We start from the raw sequence: 21967 nt of genomic DNA, 5'->3' as shown, positions 1-21967 counted from the left end.
GAGAAACACAAGTCCAACACTGGAACATTGACAGGAAGCATGGATCAAAGCATCAGGTGGAGTTAAGTAGAGAAGCAGCTAACGACCTCACCAGATCACCTGAGGGAGGAAACTCAGAAGCTGCAGTACCACTTTCCTCCACAAACGGAAGCTCCCAGAGAGAATCAGCCAAAGTACCACTTGTGACCACAGGAGTGAACTCTGCCACAGACTTCACAACAGTACCCCCCCCTTGAGGAGGGGTCACCGAACCCTCACCAGAGCCCTCAGGCCGACCAGGATGAGCCACATGAAAGGCACGAACAAGATCGGGAGCATGGACATCAGAGGCAAAAACCCAGGAATTATCTTCCTGAGCATAACCCTTCCATTTAACCAGATACTGGAGTTTCCGTCTTGAAACACGAGAATCCAAAATCTTCTCCACAATATACTCCAATTCCCCCTCCACCAAAACCGGGGCAGGAGGCTCAACAGATGGGACCATAGGTGCCACGTATCTCCGCAACAATGACCTATGGAATACGTTATGTATGGAAAAAGAATCTGGAAGGGTCAGACGAAAAGACACAGGATTAAGAACCTCAGAAATCCTATACGGACCAATAAAACGAGGTTTAAACTTAGGAGAGGAAACCTTCATAGGAATATGACGAGAAGATAACCAAACCAGATCCCCAACACGAAGTCGGGGACCCACACGGCGTCTGCGATTAGCGAAAAGTTGAGCCTTCTCCTGGGACAAGGTCAAATTGTCCACTACCTGAGTCCAAATCTGCTGCAACCTGTCCACCACAGTATCCACACCAGGACAGTCCGAAGACTCAACCTGTCCTGAAGAGAAACGAGGATGGAACCCAGAATTGCAGAAAAACGGCGAAACCAAGGTAGCCGAGCTGGCCCGATTATTAAGGGCGAACTCAGCCAAAGGCAAAAAGGACACCCAGTCATCCTGATCAGCAGAAACAAAGCATCTCAGATATGTTTCCAAGGTCTGATTGGTTCGTTCGGTCTGGCCATTAGTCTGAGGATGGAAAGCCGAGGAAAAAGACAAGTCAATGCCCATCCTACCACAAAAGGCTCGCCAAAACCTCGAAACAAACTGGGAACCTCTGTCAGAAACAATATTCTCTGGAATGCCATGCAAACGAACCACATGCTGGAAGAACAAAGGCACCAAATCAGAAGAGGAAGGCAATTTAGACAAGGGTACCAGATGGACCATCTTAGAAAAGCGATCACAGACCACCCAAATGACTGACATCTTTTGAGAAACGGGAAGATCAGAAATAAAATCCATAGAGATATGTGTCCAAGGCCTCTTCGGGACCGGCAAGGGCAAAAGCAACCCACTGGCACGAGAACAGCAGGGCTTAGCCCGAGCACAAATCCCACAGGACTGCACAAAAGTACGCACATCCCGCGACAGAGAGGGCCACCAAAAGGATCTAGCCACTAACTCTCTGGTACCAAAGATTCCAGGATGACCAGCCAACACCGAACAATGAAGTTCAGAGATAACTCTATTCGTCCACCTATCAGGGACAAACAGTTTCTCCGCTGGGCAACGATCAGGTTTATTAGCCTGAAATTTTTGCAGCACCCGCCGCAAATCAGGGGAGATGGCAGACACAATTACTCCTTCCTTGAGGATACCCGCCGGCTCAGATAAACCCGGAGAGTCGAGCACAAAACTCCTAGACAGAGCATCCGCCTTCACATTTTTAGAGCCCGGAAGGTACGAAATCACAAAGTCAAAACGGGCAAAAAACAACGACCAACGAGCTTGTCTAGGATTCAAGCGCTTGGCAGACTCGAGATAAATCAAGTTCTTATGATCAGTCAATACCACCACGCGATGCTTAGCTCCTTCAAGCCAATGACGCCACTCCTCGAATGCCCACTTCATGGCCAGCAACTCTCGGTTGCCCACATCATAATTTCGCTCAGCAGGCGAAAACTTCCTGGAAAAGAAAGCGCATGGTTTCATCACTGAGCAACCAGAACCTCTCTGTGACAAAACAGCCCCTGCTCCAATCTCAGAAGCATCAACCTCAACCTGGAACGGAAGAGAAACATCTGGTTGACACAACACAGGGGCAGAAGAAAAACGACGCTTCAACTCTTGAAAAGCTTCCACAGCAGCAGAAGACCAATTGACCAAATCAGCACCCTTCTTGGTCAAATCGGTCAATGGTTTGGCAACACTAGAAAAATTGCAGATAAAGCGACGATAAAAATTAGCAAAGCCCAGGAACTTTTGCAGACTTTTCAGAGATGTCGGCTGAGTCCAATCATGGATGGCTTGGACCTTAACCGGATCCATCTCGATAGTACAAGGGGAAAAGATGAACCCCAAAAATGAAACCTTCTGCACACCAAAGAGACACTTTGATCCCTTCACAAACAAAGAATTAGCATGCAGGACCTGAAAAACCGTTCTGACCTGCTTCACATGAGACTCCCAATCATCCGAGAAGATCAAAATGTCATCCAAGTACACAATCAGGAATTTATCCAGGTATTCACGGAAGATGTCATGCATAAAGGATTGAAACACTGATGGAGCATTGGCAAGTCCGAACGGCATCACTAGATACTCAAAATGACCCTCGGGCGTATTAAATGCAGTTTTCCATTCATCGCCTTGCCTGATTCTCACCAGATTATACGCACCACGAAGATCTATCTTAGTCAACCAACTAGCCCCCTTAATCCGAGCAAACAAATCAGATAACAATGGCAAGGGGTACTGAAATTTAACAGTGATCTTATTAAGAAGGCGGTAATCTATACACGGTCTCAGCGAACCATCCTTCTTGGCCACAAAAAAGAACCCTGCTCCCAATGGCGACGACGACGGGCGAATATGCCCCTTCTCCAGGGATTCCTTCACATAACTGCGCATAGCGGTGTGCTCAGGCACGGATAAATTAAACCGTCGACCTTTTGGGAATTTACTACCAGGAATCAAATTGTAAGCACAATCACAATCCCTATGCGGAGGCAGGGCATTGGACTTGGGCTCATCAAATACATCCCGGTAATCAGACAAGAACTCTGGAACCTCAGAAGGGGTGGATGACGAAATTGACAGAAATGGAACATCACCATGTACCCCCTGACAACCCCAGCTGGACACCAACATGGAATTCCAATCCAATACTGGATTATGGGCTTGTAGCCATGGCAACCCCAACACGACCACATCATGCAGATTATGCAACACCAGAAAGCGAATAACCTCCTGATGTGCAGGAGCCATGCACATGGTCAGCTGGGTCCAGTATTGAGGCTTATTCTTGGCCAAAGGTGTAGCATCAATTCCTCTCAATGGAATAGGACACTGCAAGGGCTCCAATAAAAACCCACAACGTTTAGCATAATCCAAGTCCATCAAATTCAGGGCAGTGCCTGAATCCACAAACGCCATGACAGAATACGACGACAAGGAGCATATCAAGGTAACGGACAGAAGAAATTTTGACTGTACAGTACCAATGGCGGCAGACCTAGCGAACCGCTTAGTGCGCTTAGGACAATCAGAGATAGCATGAGTGGAATCACCACAGTAGAAACACAGCCCATTCAAACGTCTGTGTTCTTGCCGTTCAACTCTGGTCATAGTCCTATCGTACTGCATAGGCTCAGGTTTAATCTCAGGTAATACCGCCAAATGGTACACAGATTTACGCTCACGCAAGCGTCGACCGATCTGAATGGCCAAAGACATAGACTCATTCAAACCAGCGGGCATAGGAAATCCCACCATGACATCCTTAATGGCTTCAGAGAGACCCTTTCTGAAAATGGCTGCAAGCGCAGATTCATTCCACTGAGTGAGCACGGACCATTTTCTAAATTTCTGGCAATATAGCTCTATCTCATCCTGAGCCTGACAAAGAGCCAGCAAATTTTTTTCTGCCTGATCTACTGAATTAGGCTCATCGTACAGCAATCCAAGCGCCAGGAAAAACGCATCGATATCACTCAATGCAGGATCTCCTGACGCAAGAGAAAATGCCCAGTCCTGAGGGTCGCCACGCAAAAAAGAAATGACGATCCTAACCTGTTGCGCTGGGTCACCAGAGGAGCGAGGTTTCAAAGCCAGAAACAGTTTACAATTATTCTTGAAACTCAGAAATTTAGTTCTATCTCCAAAAAACAAATCTGGAATAGGAATTCTCGGTTCTAACAAAGAATTCTGAACCACAAAATTTTGAATATCTTGAACTCTTGACGTGAGCTGATCTACACATGAAGACAGACCTTTAATGTCCATTGTAACACCTGTGTCCTGAACCACCCAAATGTCTAGGGGAAAAAAAAGACAAATCACAGTGCAAAGGAAAAAAAATGGTCTCAGAACTTCTTTTTTCCCTCTATTGAGAATCATTAGTACTTTTGGCTTCCTGTACTGTTATGATAGGCAATTCAGTAACACAATGTACATAGCGATCAGAGCACATACAGTGATCTGACAATAACCCAAAATAATAGAACGAGCTCTGAGACGTGGAAACTCTGTAGACCGCAATTCCTGATCCTCTCCAAACACAACTAGAGGCAGCTGTGGATTGCGCCTAACGCTCCCTATGCAACTCGGCACAGCCTGAGAAACTAACTAGCCTGAAGATAGAAAAATAAGCCTACCTTGCCTCAGAGAAATACCCCAAAGGAAAAGGCAGCCCCCCACATATAATGACTGTGAGTAAGATAAAAAGACAAACGTAGGGATGAAATAGATTCAGCAAAGTGAGGCCCGATATTCTAGACAGAAGGAGGATAGGAAAGATAACTTTGCGGTCTACACAAAACCCTAAAGAAAACCACGCAAAGGGGGCAAAAAGACCCTCCGTACCGAACTAACGGCACGGAGGTACACCCTTTGCGTCCCAGACCTTCCAGCAAAACAAATAGACAAGCTGGACAGAAAAAATAGCAACAAATAGCAAGAAGCACTTAGCTATGCAGAGCAGCAGGCCACAGGAATGATCCAGAGAAACACAAGTCCAACACTGGAACATTGACAGGAAGCATGGATCAAAGTATCAGGTGGAGTTAAGTAGAGAAGCAGCTAACGACCTCACCAGATCACCTGAGGGAGGAAACTCAGAAGCTGCAGTACCACTTTCCTCCACAAACGGAAGCTCCCAGAGAGAATCAGCCGAAGTACCACTTGTGACCACAGGAGTGAACTCTGCCACAGAATTCACAACAGAAGCCCTTAAGGATGTCATGGTGGAATTTCCTATGCCTGCTGGTCTGAATGAGTCTGTGTCTTTGGCCATTCAGATCGGTCGACGCTTGCGCGAGCGTAAATCTGTGCACCATTTGGCGGTATTACCTGAGCTTAAACCTGAGCCTATGCAGTGCGATAGGACTTTGACCAGAGTTGAACGGCAAGAACACAGACGTCTGAATGGGCTGTGTTTCTACTGTGGTGATTCCACTCATGCTATCTCTGATTGTCCTAAGCGCACTAAGCGGTTCGCTAGGTCTGCCACCATTGGTACGGTACAGTCAAAATTTCTTCTGTCCGTTACCTTGATCTGCTCTTTGTCATCGTATTCTGTCATGGCATTTGTGGATTCAGGCGCTGCCCTGAATTTGATGGACTTGGAGTATGCTAGGCGTTGTGGGTTTTTCTTGGAGCCCTTGCAGTGTCCTATTCCATTGAGAGGAATTGATGCTACGCCTTTGGCCAAGAATAAGCCTCAGTACTGGACCCAGCTGACCATGTGCATGGCTCCTGCACATCAGGAGGTTATTCGCTTTCTGGTGTGCATAATCTGCATGATGTGGTCGTGTTGGGGTTGCCATGGCTACAAGTCCATAATCCAGTATTAGATTGGAAATCCATGTCTGTGTCCAGCTGGGGTTGTCAGGGGGTACATGGTGATGTCCCATTTCTGACTATTTCGTCATCCACCCCTTCTGAGGTTCCTGAGTTCTTGTCTGATTACCGGGATTTATTTGATGAGCCCAAGTCCGATACCCTACCTCCGCATAGGGATTGTGATTGTGCTATCGATTTGATTCCTGGTAGTAAATTCCCAAAAGGTCGACTGTTTAATTTATCTGTGCCTGAGCACGCCGCTATGCGCAGTTATGTGAAGGAGTCTTTGGAGAAGGGGCATATTCGCCCGTCATCATCGCCATTAGGAGCAGGGTTCTTTTTTGTAGCCAAGAAGGATGGTTCACTGAGACCTTGTATAGATTACCGCCTTCTAAATAAGATCACGGTTAAATTTCAGTACCCCTTGCCATTGTTATCTGATTTGTTTGCTCGGATTAAGGGGGCTAGTTGGTTCACCAAGATAGATCTTCTTGGTGCGTATAATCTTGTGCGTATTAAGCGAGGCGATGAGTGGAAAACTGCATTTAATACGCCCGAGGGCCATTTTGAGTATCTGGTAATGCCATTCGGACTTGCCAATGCTCCATCAGTGTTTCAGTCCTTTATGCATGACATCTTCCGAGAGTACCTGGATAAATTCCTGATTGTGTACTTAGATGACATTTTGATCTTCTCAGATGATTGGGAGTCTCATGTGAAGCAGGTCAGAACGGTGTTTCAGGTCCTGCGTGCTAATTCTTTGTTTGTGAAGGGATCAAAGTGTCTCTTTGGTGTTCAGAAGGTTTCATTTTTGGGGTTCATCTTTTCCCTTCTACTATCGAGATGGACCCTGTTAAGGTCCAAGCCATCCATAATTGGACTCAGCCGACATCTCTGAAAAGTCTGCAAAAGTTCCTGGGCTTTGCTAATTTTTATCGTCGCTTCATCTGCAATTTTTCTAGCATTGCTAAACCATTGACCGATTTGACCAAGAAAGGTGCTGATTTGGTCAATTGGTCTTCTGCTGCGGTGGAAGCTTTTCAAGAGTTGAAGCGTCGTTTTTCTTCTGCCCCTGTGTTGTGTCAACCAGATGTTTCGCTTCCGTTCCAGGTCGAGGTTGATGCTTCTGATATTGGAGCAGGGGCTGTTTTGTCGCAGAGAAGTTCTGATTGCTCGGTGATGAAACCATGCGCCTTCTTTTCCAGGAAGTTTTCGCCTGCTGAGCGAAATTATGATGTGGGCAATCGAGAGTTGCTGGCCATGAAGTGGGCATTCGAGGAGTGGCGTCATTGGCTTGAAGGAGCTAAGCATCGCGTGGTGGTCTTGACTGATCATAAGAACTTGACTTATCTCGAGTCCGCCAAGCGGTTGAATCCTAGACAAGCTCGTTGGTCGTTGTTTTTTGCCCGTTTTGACTTTGTGATTTCATACCTTCCGGGCTCTAAAAATGTGAAGGCGGATGCTCTGTCTAGGAGTTTTGTGCCCGACTCTCCGGGTGTATCTGAGCCTGCGGGTATCCTCAAAGAGGGAGTAATTGTGTCTGCCATCTCCCCTGATTTGCGGCGGGTGCTGCAAAAATTTCAGGCTAATAAACCTGATCGTTGCCCAGCGGAGAAACTGTTTGTCCCTGATAGGTGGACGAATAAAGTTATCTCTGAGGTTCATTTTTCGGTGTTGGCTGGTCATCCTGGAATCTTTGGTACCAGAGAGTTAGTGGCTAGATCCTTTTGGTGGCCATCTCTGTCGTGGGATGTGCGTACTTTTGTGCAGTCCTGTGGGATTTGTGCTCGGGCTAAGCCCTGCTGTTCTCGTGCCAGTGGGTTGCTTTTGCCTTTGCGGGTCCCGAAGAGGCCTTGGACACATATCTCTATGGATTTTATTTCAGATCTTCCCGTCTCTCAAAGGATGTCAGCCATTTGGGTGGTCTGTGATCGCTTCTCTAAGATGGTCCATTTGGTACCCTTGTCTAAATTGCCTTCCTCCTCTGATTTGGTGCCATTGTTTTTCCAGCATGTGGTTCGTTTACATGGCATTCCAGAGACTATCGTTTCTGACAGAGGTTCCCAGTTTGTTTCGAGGTTTTGGCGAGCCTTTTGTGGTAGGATGGGCATTGACTTGTCTTTTTCCTCGGCTTTCCATCCTCAGACTAATGGCCAGACCGAACTAACCAATCAGACCTTGGAAACATATCTGAGATGCTTTGTTTCTGCTGATCAGGATGACTGGGTGTCCTTTTTGCCTTTGGCTGAGTTCGCCCTTAATAATCGGGCCAGCTTGGCTACCTTGGTTTCACCGTTTTTCTGTAACTCTGGGTTCCATCCTCGTTTCTCTTCAGGGCAGGTTGAGTCTTCGGACTGTCCTGGTGTGGATACTGTGGTGGACAGGTTGCAGCAGATTTGGACTCATGTAGTGGACAATTTGACTTTGTCCCAGGAGAAGGCTCAACGTTTCGCTAATCGCAGACGCTGTGTGGGTCCCCGACTTCGGGTTGGGGACTTGGTTTGGTTATCTTCTCGTCATATTCCTATGAAGGTTTCCTCTCCTAAGTTTAAACCTCGTTTTATTGGTCCGTATAGGATTTCTGAGGTTCTTAATCCTGTGTCTTTTCGTCTGACCCTTCCAGATTCTTTTTCCATACATAACGTATTCCATAGGTCATTGTTGCGGAGATACGTGGCACCTATGGTTCCATCTGTTGATCCTCCTGCCCCGGTTTTGGTGGAGGGGGAGTTGGAGTATATTGTGGAGAAGATTTTGGATTCTCGTGTTTTAAGGCGGAAACTCCAGTATCTGGTTAAGTGGAAGGGTTATGCTCAGGAAGATAATTCCTGGGTCTTTGCCTCTGATGTCCATGCTCCCGATCTTGTTCGTGCCTTTCATATGGCTCATCCTGGTCGTCCTGGGAGCTCTGGTGAGGGTTCGGTGACCCCTCCTCAAGGGGGGGGTACTGTTGTGAATTCTGTGGCAGAGCTCCCTCCTGTGGTCACAAGTGGTACTTCGGCTGGTTCTCTCTGTGAGCTTCCGTTGGTGGAGGAAAGTGGTACTGCGGCTTCTGAGTTTCCTTCCTCAGGTGATGTGGTGAAGTCTTTAGGTGCTGCTCTATTTAACTCCACCTAGTGCTTTGATCCTGGCCTCCAGTCAATGTTCTAGTATTGGACCTGTTTCCTCCTGGATCGTTCCTGTGGCCTGCTGCTCTGCATAGCTAAGTTCCTCTTTGCTATTTGTTTGCTGTTTTTTTTTCTGTCCAGCTTGTCATTTTGTTTTTTTCTGCTTGCTGGAAGCTCTGGGACGCAGAGGGTGTACCTCCGTGCCTTTGCGTGGTTTTTGTAGGGTTTTGTGTTGACCGCAAAGTTACCTTTCCTATCCTCGCTCTGTTCAGAAAGTTGGGCCTCACTTTGCTAAATCTATTTCATCTCTACGTTTGTCTTTTCATCTTAACTCACAGTCATTATATGTGGGGGCTGCCTTTTCCTTTGGGGTATTTCTCTGAGGCAAGGTAGGCTTATTTTCTATCTTCAGGCTACCTAGTTTCTCAGGCCGTGCCGAGTTGCATAGGGAGCGTTAGGCGCAATCCACGGCTGCCTTTAGTGTGGTTTGAGAGGATTAGGGATTGCGGTCAACAGAGTTCCCACGTCTCAGAGCTCGTTCTTGTTTTTTGGGTTATTGCCAGGTCACTGTATGTGCGCTGACCTCTATGTCCATTGTGGTACTGAATTACCTTTCATAACACATCACTGTCCCCGATGAAGCTCACAATCTAAATTCCCTATCAGTATGTCTTTGGTATGTGGGAAGAAACCGGAGTACCCGGAGGAAACCCATGCAAACACGGGTAGAACATACAAACTCCTTGCAGATGTTGTCCAAGGTGGGATTAGAACCCAGGACCCCAGCGCTGCAATGCTATCCACTGAGCCACCATGGTGCTCCATAATACACTGCTTAGTCCTTCATATATTAAAATTCACTCCTCAGTCCTCCACATAGTATAATACACTCCTCATAGTCCTCCATATATTAAAATACACTGCTCATTCCTCCATATAGTATAATACTCACCTCAGTGTGCTCCATATAGTATTATACACTCCCCATAGTCCTCCATATAGTATAATACACTCCTCAGTCCTCCACATAGTATAATACACTCCTCAGTCCTCCATATAGTATAATACACTCCTCAGTCCTCCATATAGTATAATACACTCCTCAGTCCTCCATATAGTATAATACACTCCTCATAGTTCTCCATATATTAAAATACACTCAGTCCTCCATATAGTAGAATACACTCCTTATAGTCCTCCATATATAAAAATACACTGCGCAGTCCTCCATATTGTATAATACACTCCTCAGTCCTCTATATAGTATAATACACTCCTCATAGTCCTCCATATAGTATAGTACATTCCTTATAGTCCTCCATATATTAACCCCTTTCTGACCTCAGATGGGATAGTACGTCCGAGGTCAGATCCCCTGCTTTGATGCGGGCTCCGGAGGTGAGACCTCTACGGTTGTTGATGCCGGATTGCTATGAGCGCCACCCTGTGGTCGGTGCTCATAACAATGCTGTAATTCTGTTACATAGAGGTGATCTGTGCATCACCTCTATGTTGTAGAGGCGATCGAGTTGTGCCACCTTCTAGCCTCACATGGAGGCTATTGAAGCACGGCAAAAGTAAAAAAAAAGTTTAAAGAAATGAAAAAAATATAAAAAATATAAAAGTTTAAATCACCCCCCTTTCGCCCGATTCAAAATAAAACAATAAAAAAATCAAATATACACATATTTGGTATCGCCACATTCAAAATCGCCCGATCTATCAATAAAAGAAGGATTAACCTGATTGCTAAACGGCGTAGCGAGAAAAAAATTTGAAATGCCAGAATTACGTTTTTTTGGTCGCCGCGACATTGCATTAAAATGCAATAACAGGCGATCAAAAGAACGTAACTGCACCAAAATCATTAAAAACATCAGCTCGGCACGCAAACAATAAGGTCTCACCCGACTCCAGATCACGAAAAATGGAGATGATACTTGTATCGGAAAATGGCACAATTTTTTTTTTTTTCTTAGCAAAGATTGGAATTTTTTTTTAACTACTTAGATAAAAAGTAACCTAGACATGTTTGGTGTCTATGAACTCATAATGACCTGGAGAATCATAATGGCAGGTCAGATTTAGCATTTAGTGAACCTAGCAAAAAAGCCAAACAAAAAACAAGTGTGGGATTGCACTTTTTTGGCAATTTCACCGCACTTGGAATTTTTTTCCCGTTTTCTAGTACACGACATGATAAAACCAATGATGTTGTTCAAAAGTACAACTCGTTCTGCAAAAATAAGCCATATGGCCATATTGACAGAGAAATAAAAAAGTTATGGCTCTGGGAAGGAGGGGAGCGAAAAATGAAAACGAAAAAATGAAATACCCAGGGTCATGAAGGGGTTAAAATACACTCAGTCTTTCATATAGTATAATACACTCCTCAGTCCTGAATATGCAGCATTTTGCTCCTTTAGTGTAATACACCCCATAGTCCTCCACATATTGTAAAATGCACACCCCATAGTCCTCCATATAATATAATGTGCCTCATAGTCCTCCATATATTATAATACTCTCCATAGTCCTCAATATACTATAATACACTCTCCATAGTCCTCAATATAGTATATTAAAATACACTACTCCGTCCTCCATATAGTATAATACACTTCTCATAGTCCTCCATATATTAACATACACTCAGTCCTCCATATAGTATAATACACTCCACATAGTCCTCCATATATTAAAATACTCTCAGTCCTCCATATACTACACTACTCCGTCCTCCATATAGTATAATACACTTCCCATAGTCCTCCATATATTAACATACACTCAGTCCTCCATATAGTATAATACACTCCTCATAGTCCTCCATATATTAAAATACACTGCTCAGTCCTCCATATAGTATAATATACTCCTCATAGTCCTCCATATATTAAAATACACTCAGTCCTCCATATAATACAATACACTCCTCATAGTCCTCCATATAGTATAATACACTCTTCATAGTCCTGCATATAGTATAATACACTCCTCAGTCCTCCATATAGTATAATACACTCCTCATAGTCCTCCATATATTAAAATACACTCAGTCCTCCATATAGTACAATACACTCCTCATATTCCTTCATATAGTATAATACACTCCACATAGTCCTCCATATATTAAAATACTCTCAGTCCTCCATATACTACACTACTCCGTCCTCCATATAGTATAATACACTTCCCATAGTCCTCCATATATTAATATACACTCAGTCCTCCATATAGTATAATACACTCCTCATAGTCCTAAATATATTAAAATACACTGCTCAGTCCTCCATATAGTATAATATACTCCTCATAGTCCTCCATATATTAAAATACACTCAGTCCTCCATATAATACAATACACTCCTCATAGTCCTCCATATAGTATAATACACTCCTCATAGTCCTGCATATAGTATAATACACTCCTCAGTCCTCCATATAGTATAATACACTCCACATAGTCCTCCATATATTAAAATACTCTCAGTCCTCCATATACTACACTACTCAGTCCTCCATATAGTATAATACACTCCTCATAGTCCTCCAAATATTAAAATACACTGCTCAGTCCTCCATATAATATACTGCTCAGTCCTCCATATAGTATAACACACTCCGTATAGTGCTCCATATAGTATAACACACTCCTCATAGTACTCCATATAGTATAACACACTCCTCATAGTACTCCATATAGTATAATGCATTGCCATAGTCATCCATGTAGTGCAATTCACTTCCGATAGTATAATGCACCCCATAGTTCTTCATATAGTATAATGTATTCCCCATAGTGCTCAATACAGAATAATGCAGCCCACATATAGTATAAAACCCGAGGTTTTCAGGTGTTTGATTCACCTTTTCCTTACCCGCTGGCTACATGATGGCTGTACATTATGGATTGAAGTTCATTCTCTGTCCTCCATAGTACACGCCTGCGCAAGGCAAGATTGCCTTGTGCAGGCATGTACTACGGAGGACAGAGAATGAACTTCAATCCAATATTGCAGCCATCATGCAGCCAGCGGGTAAGGAAAAGGTGAATCAAACACCTGAAAACCCCTCCCCTATGGCTAAAGATTGTTCCCTCCAAATTCAGGTGACAGAGTCCCTTTAACAGTAATGGCAGAGCACAAAGTGTCTGGCTTCGTCACTTACCCCAGAATGCCGTGGGCGTCCCTTGTCTGCGATCTGCTGGAGTTCAGCACCAAGCAAGGGACTTTGGCAGTGCAATGACATCACTGCATTGTGCCATCAGCATCCACTGCGAGAATGGATAGAAGAGAGGACAGATGCTGCGGAGGATGAGGAATCTGGATTAGGTGAGGATAGGGATTTTTTTTTATTTTGGGGGGCTCTAGGGTACCATCACAATATATAGGGTGCTGTGAGTTGGATCATCATATTATATAAGGGGATGTAGGGTGGACCACCATACTATATAGTATACTGTTGGGGGGGACCGTCATACAACATAGGAGGCTATTGGAGGAACATCATACTATATGGGGGGGGGGCTATGAGGTTAACAATCATACTATATGAGGGTTACCATCATACTATATAGGGGCAGTGAGGTGTACTATCATAATATATGATGAACTGTGGGGTGGACGATTAAACTAAATGGGGATGTTGGGGGGACCATCGTACTATATAGGGGTCTGTTGGAGGGATCATCATACTATATGGGGGGCTGTTTGGTAGACCATCATGATATAGGGGGCTGTGGGGTGGCTGTCATACAGTATTTGGGTTATAGGGGATTTACATAGTGTATGGGGATCCGTCATGCTGTGTGGGGTGGCTGTGGGGACCATCTTACTGTGTAGGGTGGTTGTGGTGGATATACTATGTCGGATGGCTGTGGTGGACATTAAACTGTGTGGAGGTTTATGGCGAACATTATACTATGTTTGGGGCTGTGGTGACCATCATAGTGTATGGAGTGGTTATGGAGGACATCATACTGTCTGTTATTTCTACGTACGTCCCTGCTCAGGAGCATTATTACAATAAAGAAGCCTGAGGGTCATTATTATAAGGAGGCACAATAGGGGGATAGTTATAATTGTTAGGGGAAGCAAGGAGTCATTTTTATTATTAATATAAGAAAGCACAGGGGATAATATTATTGTTATACGAGGTCAAAGTGTATCATTATTACAGGAGTCACAGGGTCACTATTATAAGAGGTCTGGGAGGAGCATTAATAAAGAGGCACAGGGGAATTATTATAAGGTATCTTACATTGTGGTTTGTGTAGTGGTGGTAAAAAGTGAGGAGGGTCCTGTAAAATCAGTAAAGTGAAGATATCTGTGTGTTACACTTTGCAGGGACGCGTTATGGATTGAATAAGAGGTCATGGTGGTCTGGACCAAATGCAAAGGAAATGGGAAAATGAATGACAAAAATCAGTGAGAATATCACTAGTGAAAACCTGCACAGTGCACACATATATGGTCTGCAGACCACTGGGGTAAAATGGATATCACCATTAAATGGTCACTGTATGGCGGTAATATCAGTCTTCATACAGGAGTTTTATTTAAAATAGTTGTCCAAGCTTGAAGTTAAGGGCTGCAGTGACTATGTGACTGCAGACTTCTGAATTCTCAGAGCTCACAGGCTGTGAGCATTCTCCGGTGCTGAGAGTTGGTGATCATGTCTCCGGTGCTGAGAGTTGGTGATCATGTTCAGTGGTGTAACTCGATCAGCGTGAGCCCCAATTATTGCAAGTCTTTAATTGCATTGGCCTTTTCATATAGGTCAAAAGGACTTCTGGGGCTTCTTAGGCTCCAGGGCCCTGGTGCGACTGCAGTCCTTGCACCTACTGTAGTTACACCCCTAGTCATGTTACCACAAGTATGTGACTAGTCGTGCACGGCCACACTTAATAGAAGTGAAATTACTAAAGCCGAGCACAATTAGTCGGAATGTGGCCGGAGGTGTGAAAATCGCATACATTCGCTCACATGATGGCTGCTCCCAATGCCGTCACCGGAGAGGGCAGAACAAAGTACTGCAGTGCACAGGCGCCGGAAAGGTCAGAGAGGCCCGGCGCCTGCGCACTGCAGTACTTTGCTCTGCCCTCAACAGGGCAGACAAAGTACGCCTGCGCCGGAGCCATGGCTGAAGATCAGAAGAGGACGTCATGGAATGAAGATGGGAGGCGCCGCAGCGGACCAGAGACACCCATCCGACCAGACCAGCAGCGGGACCGCCCCTGGGTGAGTATAATCTAACGTCTTTTTCTCCTCTTTCAGGTAACATCGGGGGATTATCTAAAGCATTACAGAATGCTGTAGATAAGCCCCTGATGCCGGTGGGCTTACCTTACCCGCGATTTTCGGGGTGACAGGTTCCCTTTAATGGCCCAAGAAGAACCGACCGACCGAGTCAAATGCGCCTTTATCCCTCCTGGGACAGGGGTGTTCCTGTCGCGGTAGGATTCCTGAATAGTGGAGCGAATCCACTTGGCTATAGTGGCTTTTGAGGCAGGTAGACCTTTCCTATGTCCCTCTGGAAGCACGAACAGGACATCCGACTTACGGAAGGGAGCCGTGCGAGATATGTACCACCGAAGAGCTCTAACCACATCCAGAGTATGGAGAGCTTTCTCGATACGATGGGTTGGCGCCGGACAGAGTGACGGCAAGACAATGTCCTCATTTAGATGAAAGGAGGAGACGATTTTAGGTAGGAAGGAGGGAGAGGTTCTCAAAACAACCTTATCTGGGTGAAAAATCAGGAAGGGGGGTTGGCAAGAGAGAGCCGACAACTCAGAAACTCTCCTGATAGACGTTATTGCCACGAGAAAGATCACCTTCCAAGAAAGGAGGGTGAGAGAGATGTCCTGCAATGGTTCGAAAGGGGCCTCCTGAAGAACTCCGAGAACCAAGTTAAGATCCCATGACGCCAAAGGCATTCTATAGAGAGGGACCACCCGGGAGACTCCTTGGATGAACGTCTTAACCGGCAGTCTGGAAGCGATCTTTTGTTGGAATAGAACAGACAAAGCGGACACTAGTCCCTTGAGTGAGCTTAGGGCAAGGCCTGACTCTAAACCTGATTGGAGAAACTCCGGAATGGAAAAAACCATGGGTCCATGGGTATTGCACCATGAGAAGAAGATACACCAGATGCGATGATAAATGCGCATGGAAATGGGTTTCCTAGCGCGAATCATGGTAGAAAAAACCCTTGGGGAGAATCCGGCTTTGGCTAAAATCCAGGATTCAACGGCCACGCTGTCAAAGACAGGGCCCCGGAGTTCTGGTGGCAAATCGGGCCCTGTGAGAGAAGATCCGTGCGATCTGGAAGGCGCCAGGGTACGTCGGTGACCATTTGGACGAGTTCCGTGTACCATGCTCGGCGAGGCCAGTCTGGCGTGACGAGAATCACCGGTCTCCCCTCTGCTCTGATCTTCTTGATGACTCTCGGGAGCAGAGGAAGTGGTGGAAATATGTATGGCAGCTGGAAACGATGCCACGACAGGATCAGAGCATCTGCCCCGATGGCGCAAGGATCGCGGGACCGCGCAATGAACTGGGGAACCTGGTTGTTGAACCTCGAGGCCATGACATCCACATCCGGCGTCCCCCAGCAAAGGCAAATCTGTTGGAAGACTTCCGGATGGAGGGACCACTCGCCCGAGGCAAGACCCTGGCGACTGAGGAAGTCCGCTTTCCAATTCTCCACGCCCGGTATGTGGATCGCTGAGATGAGCGAGTGATTGGCCTCGGCCCAGCGCAGGATGTGGGAGACTGAGCATGGCTGCCCTGCTGCGGGTTCCCCCCTTGCCGGTTGATATATATGCCACAACCGTGGCGTTGTCGGATTCTGACGGGATGGCCTACGAGAAGGTGGTGAAAGTTGCGTAAGGCAAGAATGATCGCTCGAATCTCCAAGATATTGATTGGGAGACGCGACTCTCTTGTGGACCAACGACCCTGTGTCATGTGGTGATTGAAAACTGCGCCCCAGCCCAAAAGGCTGGCATCGGTGGTCACCACTAACCAGAGCACTGGAGGAAGGACTTCCCTTGGTTCAGGGAGGACTGTAGCGTCGATCACCTGAGGGTCTGCCTGACCTGTGGGGGCAGGCGAAAACGACGGTCGAGGGAAACCGGGCTCCTGTCCCAGGCTAACAGAAGCGCCTGTTGCAGGGGACGGAGATGGAACTGCGCAAACGGAACGGCTTCCATCGCAGCAACCATTTTCCCAAGGATGCGCATTGCGAAGCGAATGGAGTGGGAGACTGGGCGGGAGAGCTTGCGTGCTCCCTGTTGTAAGGATTAGACCTTCTCTGGAGGGAGAATGACTAACCCGTGGGAAGAGTCCAAAATCATGCCCAGGAAGCAGATTTGCTGAGCCGGCACTGGAGATGATTTCTCGAAGTTGATCTTCCAACCCAGGCGAGAAAGAGAATCCACGTTGATACTTACAGACTCCTCGCAGGCAGACAGGGACGGACCCTTGATTAATAGGTCATCCAGATAGGGCAGAACTACCACTCCCCGAGCGTGAAGAATGGCCATGACCGCCGCCATGACCTTCGTGAAGACTCTGGGAGCGGTGGCAAGTCCGAAGGGCAGGGCCACAAACTGAAAGTGTACTTCTTGGACTGCGAAGCGCAGGAACTGCTGATGAGGGGGAAAAATTGGAATATGTAGATAAGCATCCTTGATGTCTATCGATGCCAGGAACTCACCTTTTTCCAGGGACGCGACAACATAACGGAGCGAGTCCATTCTGAAATGTCGGACCCATACGAACTTGTTCAGCAGTTTGAGATCCAGTATGGGCCGTAGAGTCCCGTCCTTCTTTGGGACCACGAAAAGGTTTGAGTAGAACCCCTTGAACCTTTGGTCTCGAGGGACCGGAGGGATGGCACCGTCCTTTTGAAGCGCCTGTATGGCCTGAAGAAGATGTGACACCCTTGATTTGGGAGAAGACTGGAAGAAGTGCGGAGGGGGGATGGAAGAAAACTCGATTTTGTATCCGGAAGACAAGCTCTCTGACCCACTCGTCGTGAACAACCGAGAGCCAATTTTGATGGAATGAAAGAAGGCGTCCACCTACTTTGTCGGTGTCCGCCGGACACGTCGACGAGTCAATGTGTAGAAGGTTTAAGGGTTGCGGATGGCTTAGGAGAAGGTCTCGGTGTGGGCTTCCAGGAACGGTTTGGTCTGTATGAGACCTGGGGATTTCTGTTTTCCTGTCGTCCCGAACCAGGGGAAGAGGAGGACCAACTGGAGTTGTTACGAAAGGACCGGAATCGAAACTGCTGTTGATTCCGAAAAGGCCGGGCGGGTTTTTGCTGGGGAAGAAATTAACTCTTCCCTCTGGTAGCGTCAGAAATGATTTGGTCTAGTTTCTCCTCAAATAAACGGCCCGCTCGGTAAGGTAGAGAAGTCAGCGACTTTTTGGAAGCAGAATCTGCTCGCCAATCGCTGAGCCATAAGGCCCTCCTGATGGAAATTGCGTTTGCAGCTGCTTGCGCTGCGCAATTAGCCGCATCTATGGAAGCGTTAACTACGAAATCGCCGGCCTGAGCTATCTGGTTAGCTAGTCTGGCCGCCTCTGGGGGGAGATTACTGCCATAGACGGTAGAGGTTAACACCTCTGCCCAGGCCCCCATTGCCTTAGCCACCCAGGAAGCTGCAAAAGATGGAAGTAGAGCTGCTCCTGAGGCCTCAAAGACTGAGCGAGCCAGATAATCAATTTGACGGTCATAGGGATTTTTGACTGATGAACCGTCGGACAGGGATAAGACTGTTTTGGATGCGAGTCGCGATACGGCAGGATCCACAGAAGGAGAGGGAAGCAACTCCTTCACCAGATCTTTGGAGAAAGGATATTTAGCTTCCGTGGCTTTTTGAGCCGTGAAATGCTTCTCCGGTGTTCCCTGTGTTTTTGGATAACGTCCTGAAACTCAGGGTGATTAGCAAATATCGTTTGGATGCGTTTAGTCTTTTTAAAAGATATGACGTGTTCCTGAGAGGAAACAGATTCGTCGTCCACCATTAGTGTTTTATTGACTGCCTCAATGAGGGAGTCAAGAATATCCTGACCTATCGAGGAGTCCTGATTTAAAGACTCCTCTGACTCGTATTCTGAATCCTGTACGCTGCGACCCTCGGGGGAAGGGGAGCAAGAGGTGGAGCTCCCCGATGCTGAAGCACGAGCCTGCACGGGGGACGAGACATGGGCCCTTTTCCTAGAACCCCGAGATTGTCGAAGTAAAGTATGGCCCCTGGGGTCAGACGGCCCTGGACCGGCGGCGGATTCCGTCGCGGTCGACGGAGGGAAGTTCTGATTTATAGAGCGTCCCCGGAAGGATTCCAGAGCTTTAGCCAATGAATCCATGGAACGTGACAAGGAAGCGGCCCACTCAGAAGGGTTAGGCCCGACGGGGTCGGTGGAGACATTGGGGGGAGAGGCAGAAGGCTGCTGCACCCCAGCCGGGTCACAGTTCTGGCACAAAGGAGTAGTGTGAGCACGTGGCAAAAAAGAATTGCAAGTGGCACATGCGGTAAAAAACACAGTGTGCTTTTTGTTGCCCCTTTTGGCCTCCTTAGATTGAGACATAGTATATGTCTGTGTCTCCAAAATACTGCAGTCGCAGGGAAGTGGATGCAGAAAAGGGGTTAAGCGTTTTCCTATAGGAAGGAGCAGCTTACCCACAGTCCTGTGTCGGTGTCCCCAGGGAGGAAGGAGGAAGCGTTTGCTGCTGAATTCCACGCAGGAGTCCCAAGATGGCGCCCGATATTTGCAGGGCTGTTCTCATTCAGAATGAGAAGCGTCTGAGTGGTGGGCGGGGCTCCAGCGGTGGGCAGGAATTACAAACGCGGCCTAGTCAGGCATAAGAGCCGGGGACTAAATTTGTGCAGGCCGGCGGCAGCGCGCGTCGGCGGGTGCGGTGTAGCGCCAAACGATCGCCGCTGTCAAACAGCGGTGCCTCTCCCCAGGGACCCGGACCGCATCCTCCCACGCTGCGTGAGGAGAGGACTACTCACCGAGCCTCAGTGTGGCCTTCAGCTCAATCAGTCCTCCCTGTGCCGGGGGATGGAGAGCATCATATGTGTGCCTGCTGCAGGGGACTTATGGCTGTGCCACCATGCTGATGTGCCTGCCGCAGGGGACTTACGGCTACCATGGGGACTACAAGATGCCGAGGTGAGGGCTTGAGTGCGATGGAGCCCGGGAGATGCACATGAGAGATATACTCTATGTGCTCGCCCTTCTATATGGGGGAGATCGGGACCGAGTAGGAACCGTCGCCCTGGGTTTAGGTTAGGTGTGCCCCATTCGTCGCAGGAGAGGTACGGGGAGGTATACTCGCCGTGCTCACCTGTTGATGGTTCGGGGGAGAGCGGACCCTAGAAAAGGAGTCTGTCGCCCCCTTCACTCCGTTAAAAATTTACAGAAAATAAAAATGGTGGGGTCTGAACAGACCCAAGTGCCTCCTACAGACACTAAGCAAGAACTGAGTCGTTACTGGCCAGTCAAGGGGTGTATACTGCAGAGGAGGAGTTAACTGTGTTTACTTAGTGTCCTCCTAGTGGCAAGCAGCATAACACCCATGATCCTGTGTCCCCCAATGAGGCGTAGGAGAAATATATATATTTTTTATTTCAGAATTTGTCCATAACTAACGGTGTGATAAAGGAGGGGGGGGGGGCGTATTTATTATTTTTTATATTTTTATCACTGTGATAGACCCTATCACAGTGATCAAAATTCACCAATAGGTTAACTTTATGGTGGGATGCCTGGACACCAGAGGTACTGGGGGTGATTGGGGGACCCCATTTCTCTCTCCTCTGATGTTAATGATCGCCATGATGTGTATGTGTACTGCAAATGTCGGGAAGGGGTTAACAATCTAATGAAGACACGTTCCTGGTTCCTTTGCCAATGAGGTGGGACTTGATAATTTGTGTGTATTATTGCAGAGAAGACATTGGCTATGATATAAAATAAGATGAGGAATTGGCTGGATTGAATGCTAATTTTTCCACTATGACCAGTCACAGAGTAAATAACTAATCAGTGCCATTTCAGGAAATAGTCCACATTTTTATCAGCAAGTTGCTTTCATTTTTTTCCCCTCTTTCCTAGTATTAAAATAAGTATTTTTTTATTAGGCATATTTACAAGGTGCGAGAAAAGACTCACTCTCTTTGGGGTATCCTCAACAACTTCAGGCAAAGAAATCACCTTGTAAATCCAGTTTATGAAAGAAACCTATTAGCCATTTGGCCATCAATAGCCCCACAAAGTATTCAACTGTGGGAAGGTAAGCATACTTGAACAATGTGGTATATACGTATATGGATGCATAAAAAAGCTAACTTACATTCTGTTTGATTTTACAGGCTTTTTTCTCAGATACTTAGTGCCTACAGAACACAAAGAGATGTTTTGGCAGCGAACATGGGAAATTGTGGGGAAGGATACCTATTAAACGACTTGTTAGACACTGTCAAAACCTTGTCAAGAAATGCCAACTGTTGCTCCACTGAAGAATTTCCTAAATAATGAATAATTTCTTAAAGTCGTCCATTGATTTCCATGGTTGACATCTATTGGTGGCAGAGATCCAGAAATGTAAAGAACATTGAAATTCATATCTATTTGACACATATATACCAGACACAGACTGTTCAGATTTCACTTTTATTTTCCATTTCAAAAGAGATTTTATCTGTTAAGCATAAAGAGCAGACAGAACGTATATAAATATCGTGAATCTGCCAGCATTAAAATCAGTTCATTTACAATTGTCAGCCTTCTGAATCGGGTTTTTGGTCACCATCAGTTTCCAAACTGGTATAGACATATATAGTTGACTAAAAGCACATGGAATGGAAGGTGCAAATATTTGTGAACAGTAAATTATTTGAGGACTGGAGAAATAAAGGTTTCTTGCAATAGTCACATTTTTATAGGTGAATTTACAAATGTGCAGTGACAGTGCTATAAACAGTAAATGGTCAATACTG

The 21967-nt window shown here is 46.5% G+C and overlaps 1 protein-coding gene across 1 annotated transcript in view; it reads left to right on the top strand.

The window, feature by feature from the left end:
- Positions 1-21745, top strand: part of LOC138670043 (myotubularin-related protein 9-like) — a 51177-nt gene extending 29432 nt beyond the window's left edge. The window contains exons 9-10 of the mRNA XM_069757031.1: positions 21110-21261; positions 21341-21745. Of these exons, the coding sequence (XP_069613132.1) occupies positions 21110-21261; positions 21341-21429 (241 nt within the window). The 3' untranslated portion in view covers positions 21430-21745. The remainder of the gene's footprint in view (positions 1-21109; positions 21262-21340) is intronic.
- Positions 21746-21967: the final 222 nt, after the last annotated feature.

This window comes from Ranitomeya imitator, chromosome 3 (genome assembly GCF_032444005.1).
Source record: "Ranitomeya imitator isolate aRanImi1 chromosome 3, aRanImi1.pri, whole genome shotgun sequence".
NCBI lineage: Eukaryota > Metazoa > Chordata > Amphibia > Anura > Dendrobatidae > Ranitomeya > Ranitomeya imitator.
Note: the sequence above shows the minus strand (reverse complement) of the source record. Positions and strands in the feature narration are given on the sequence as shown.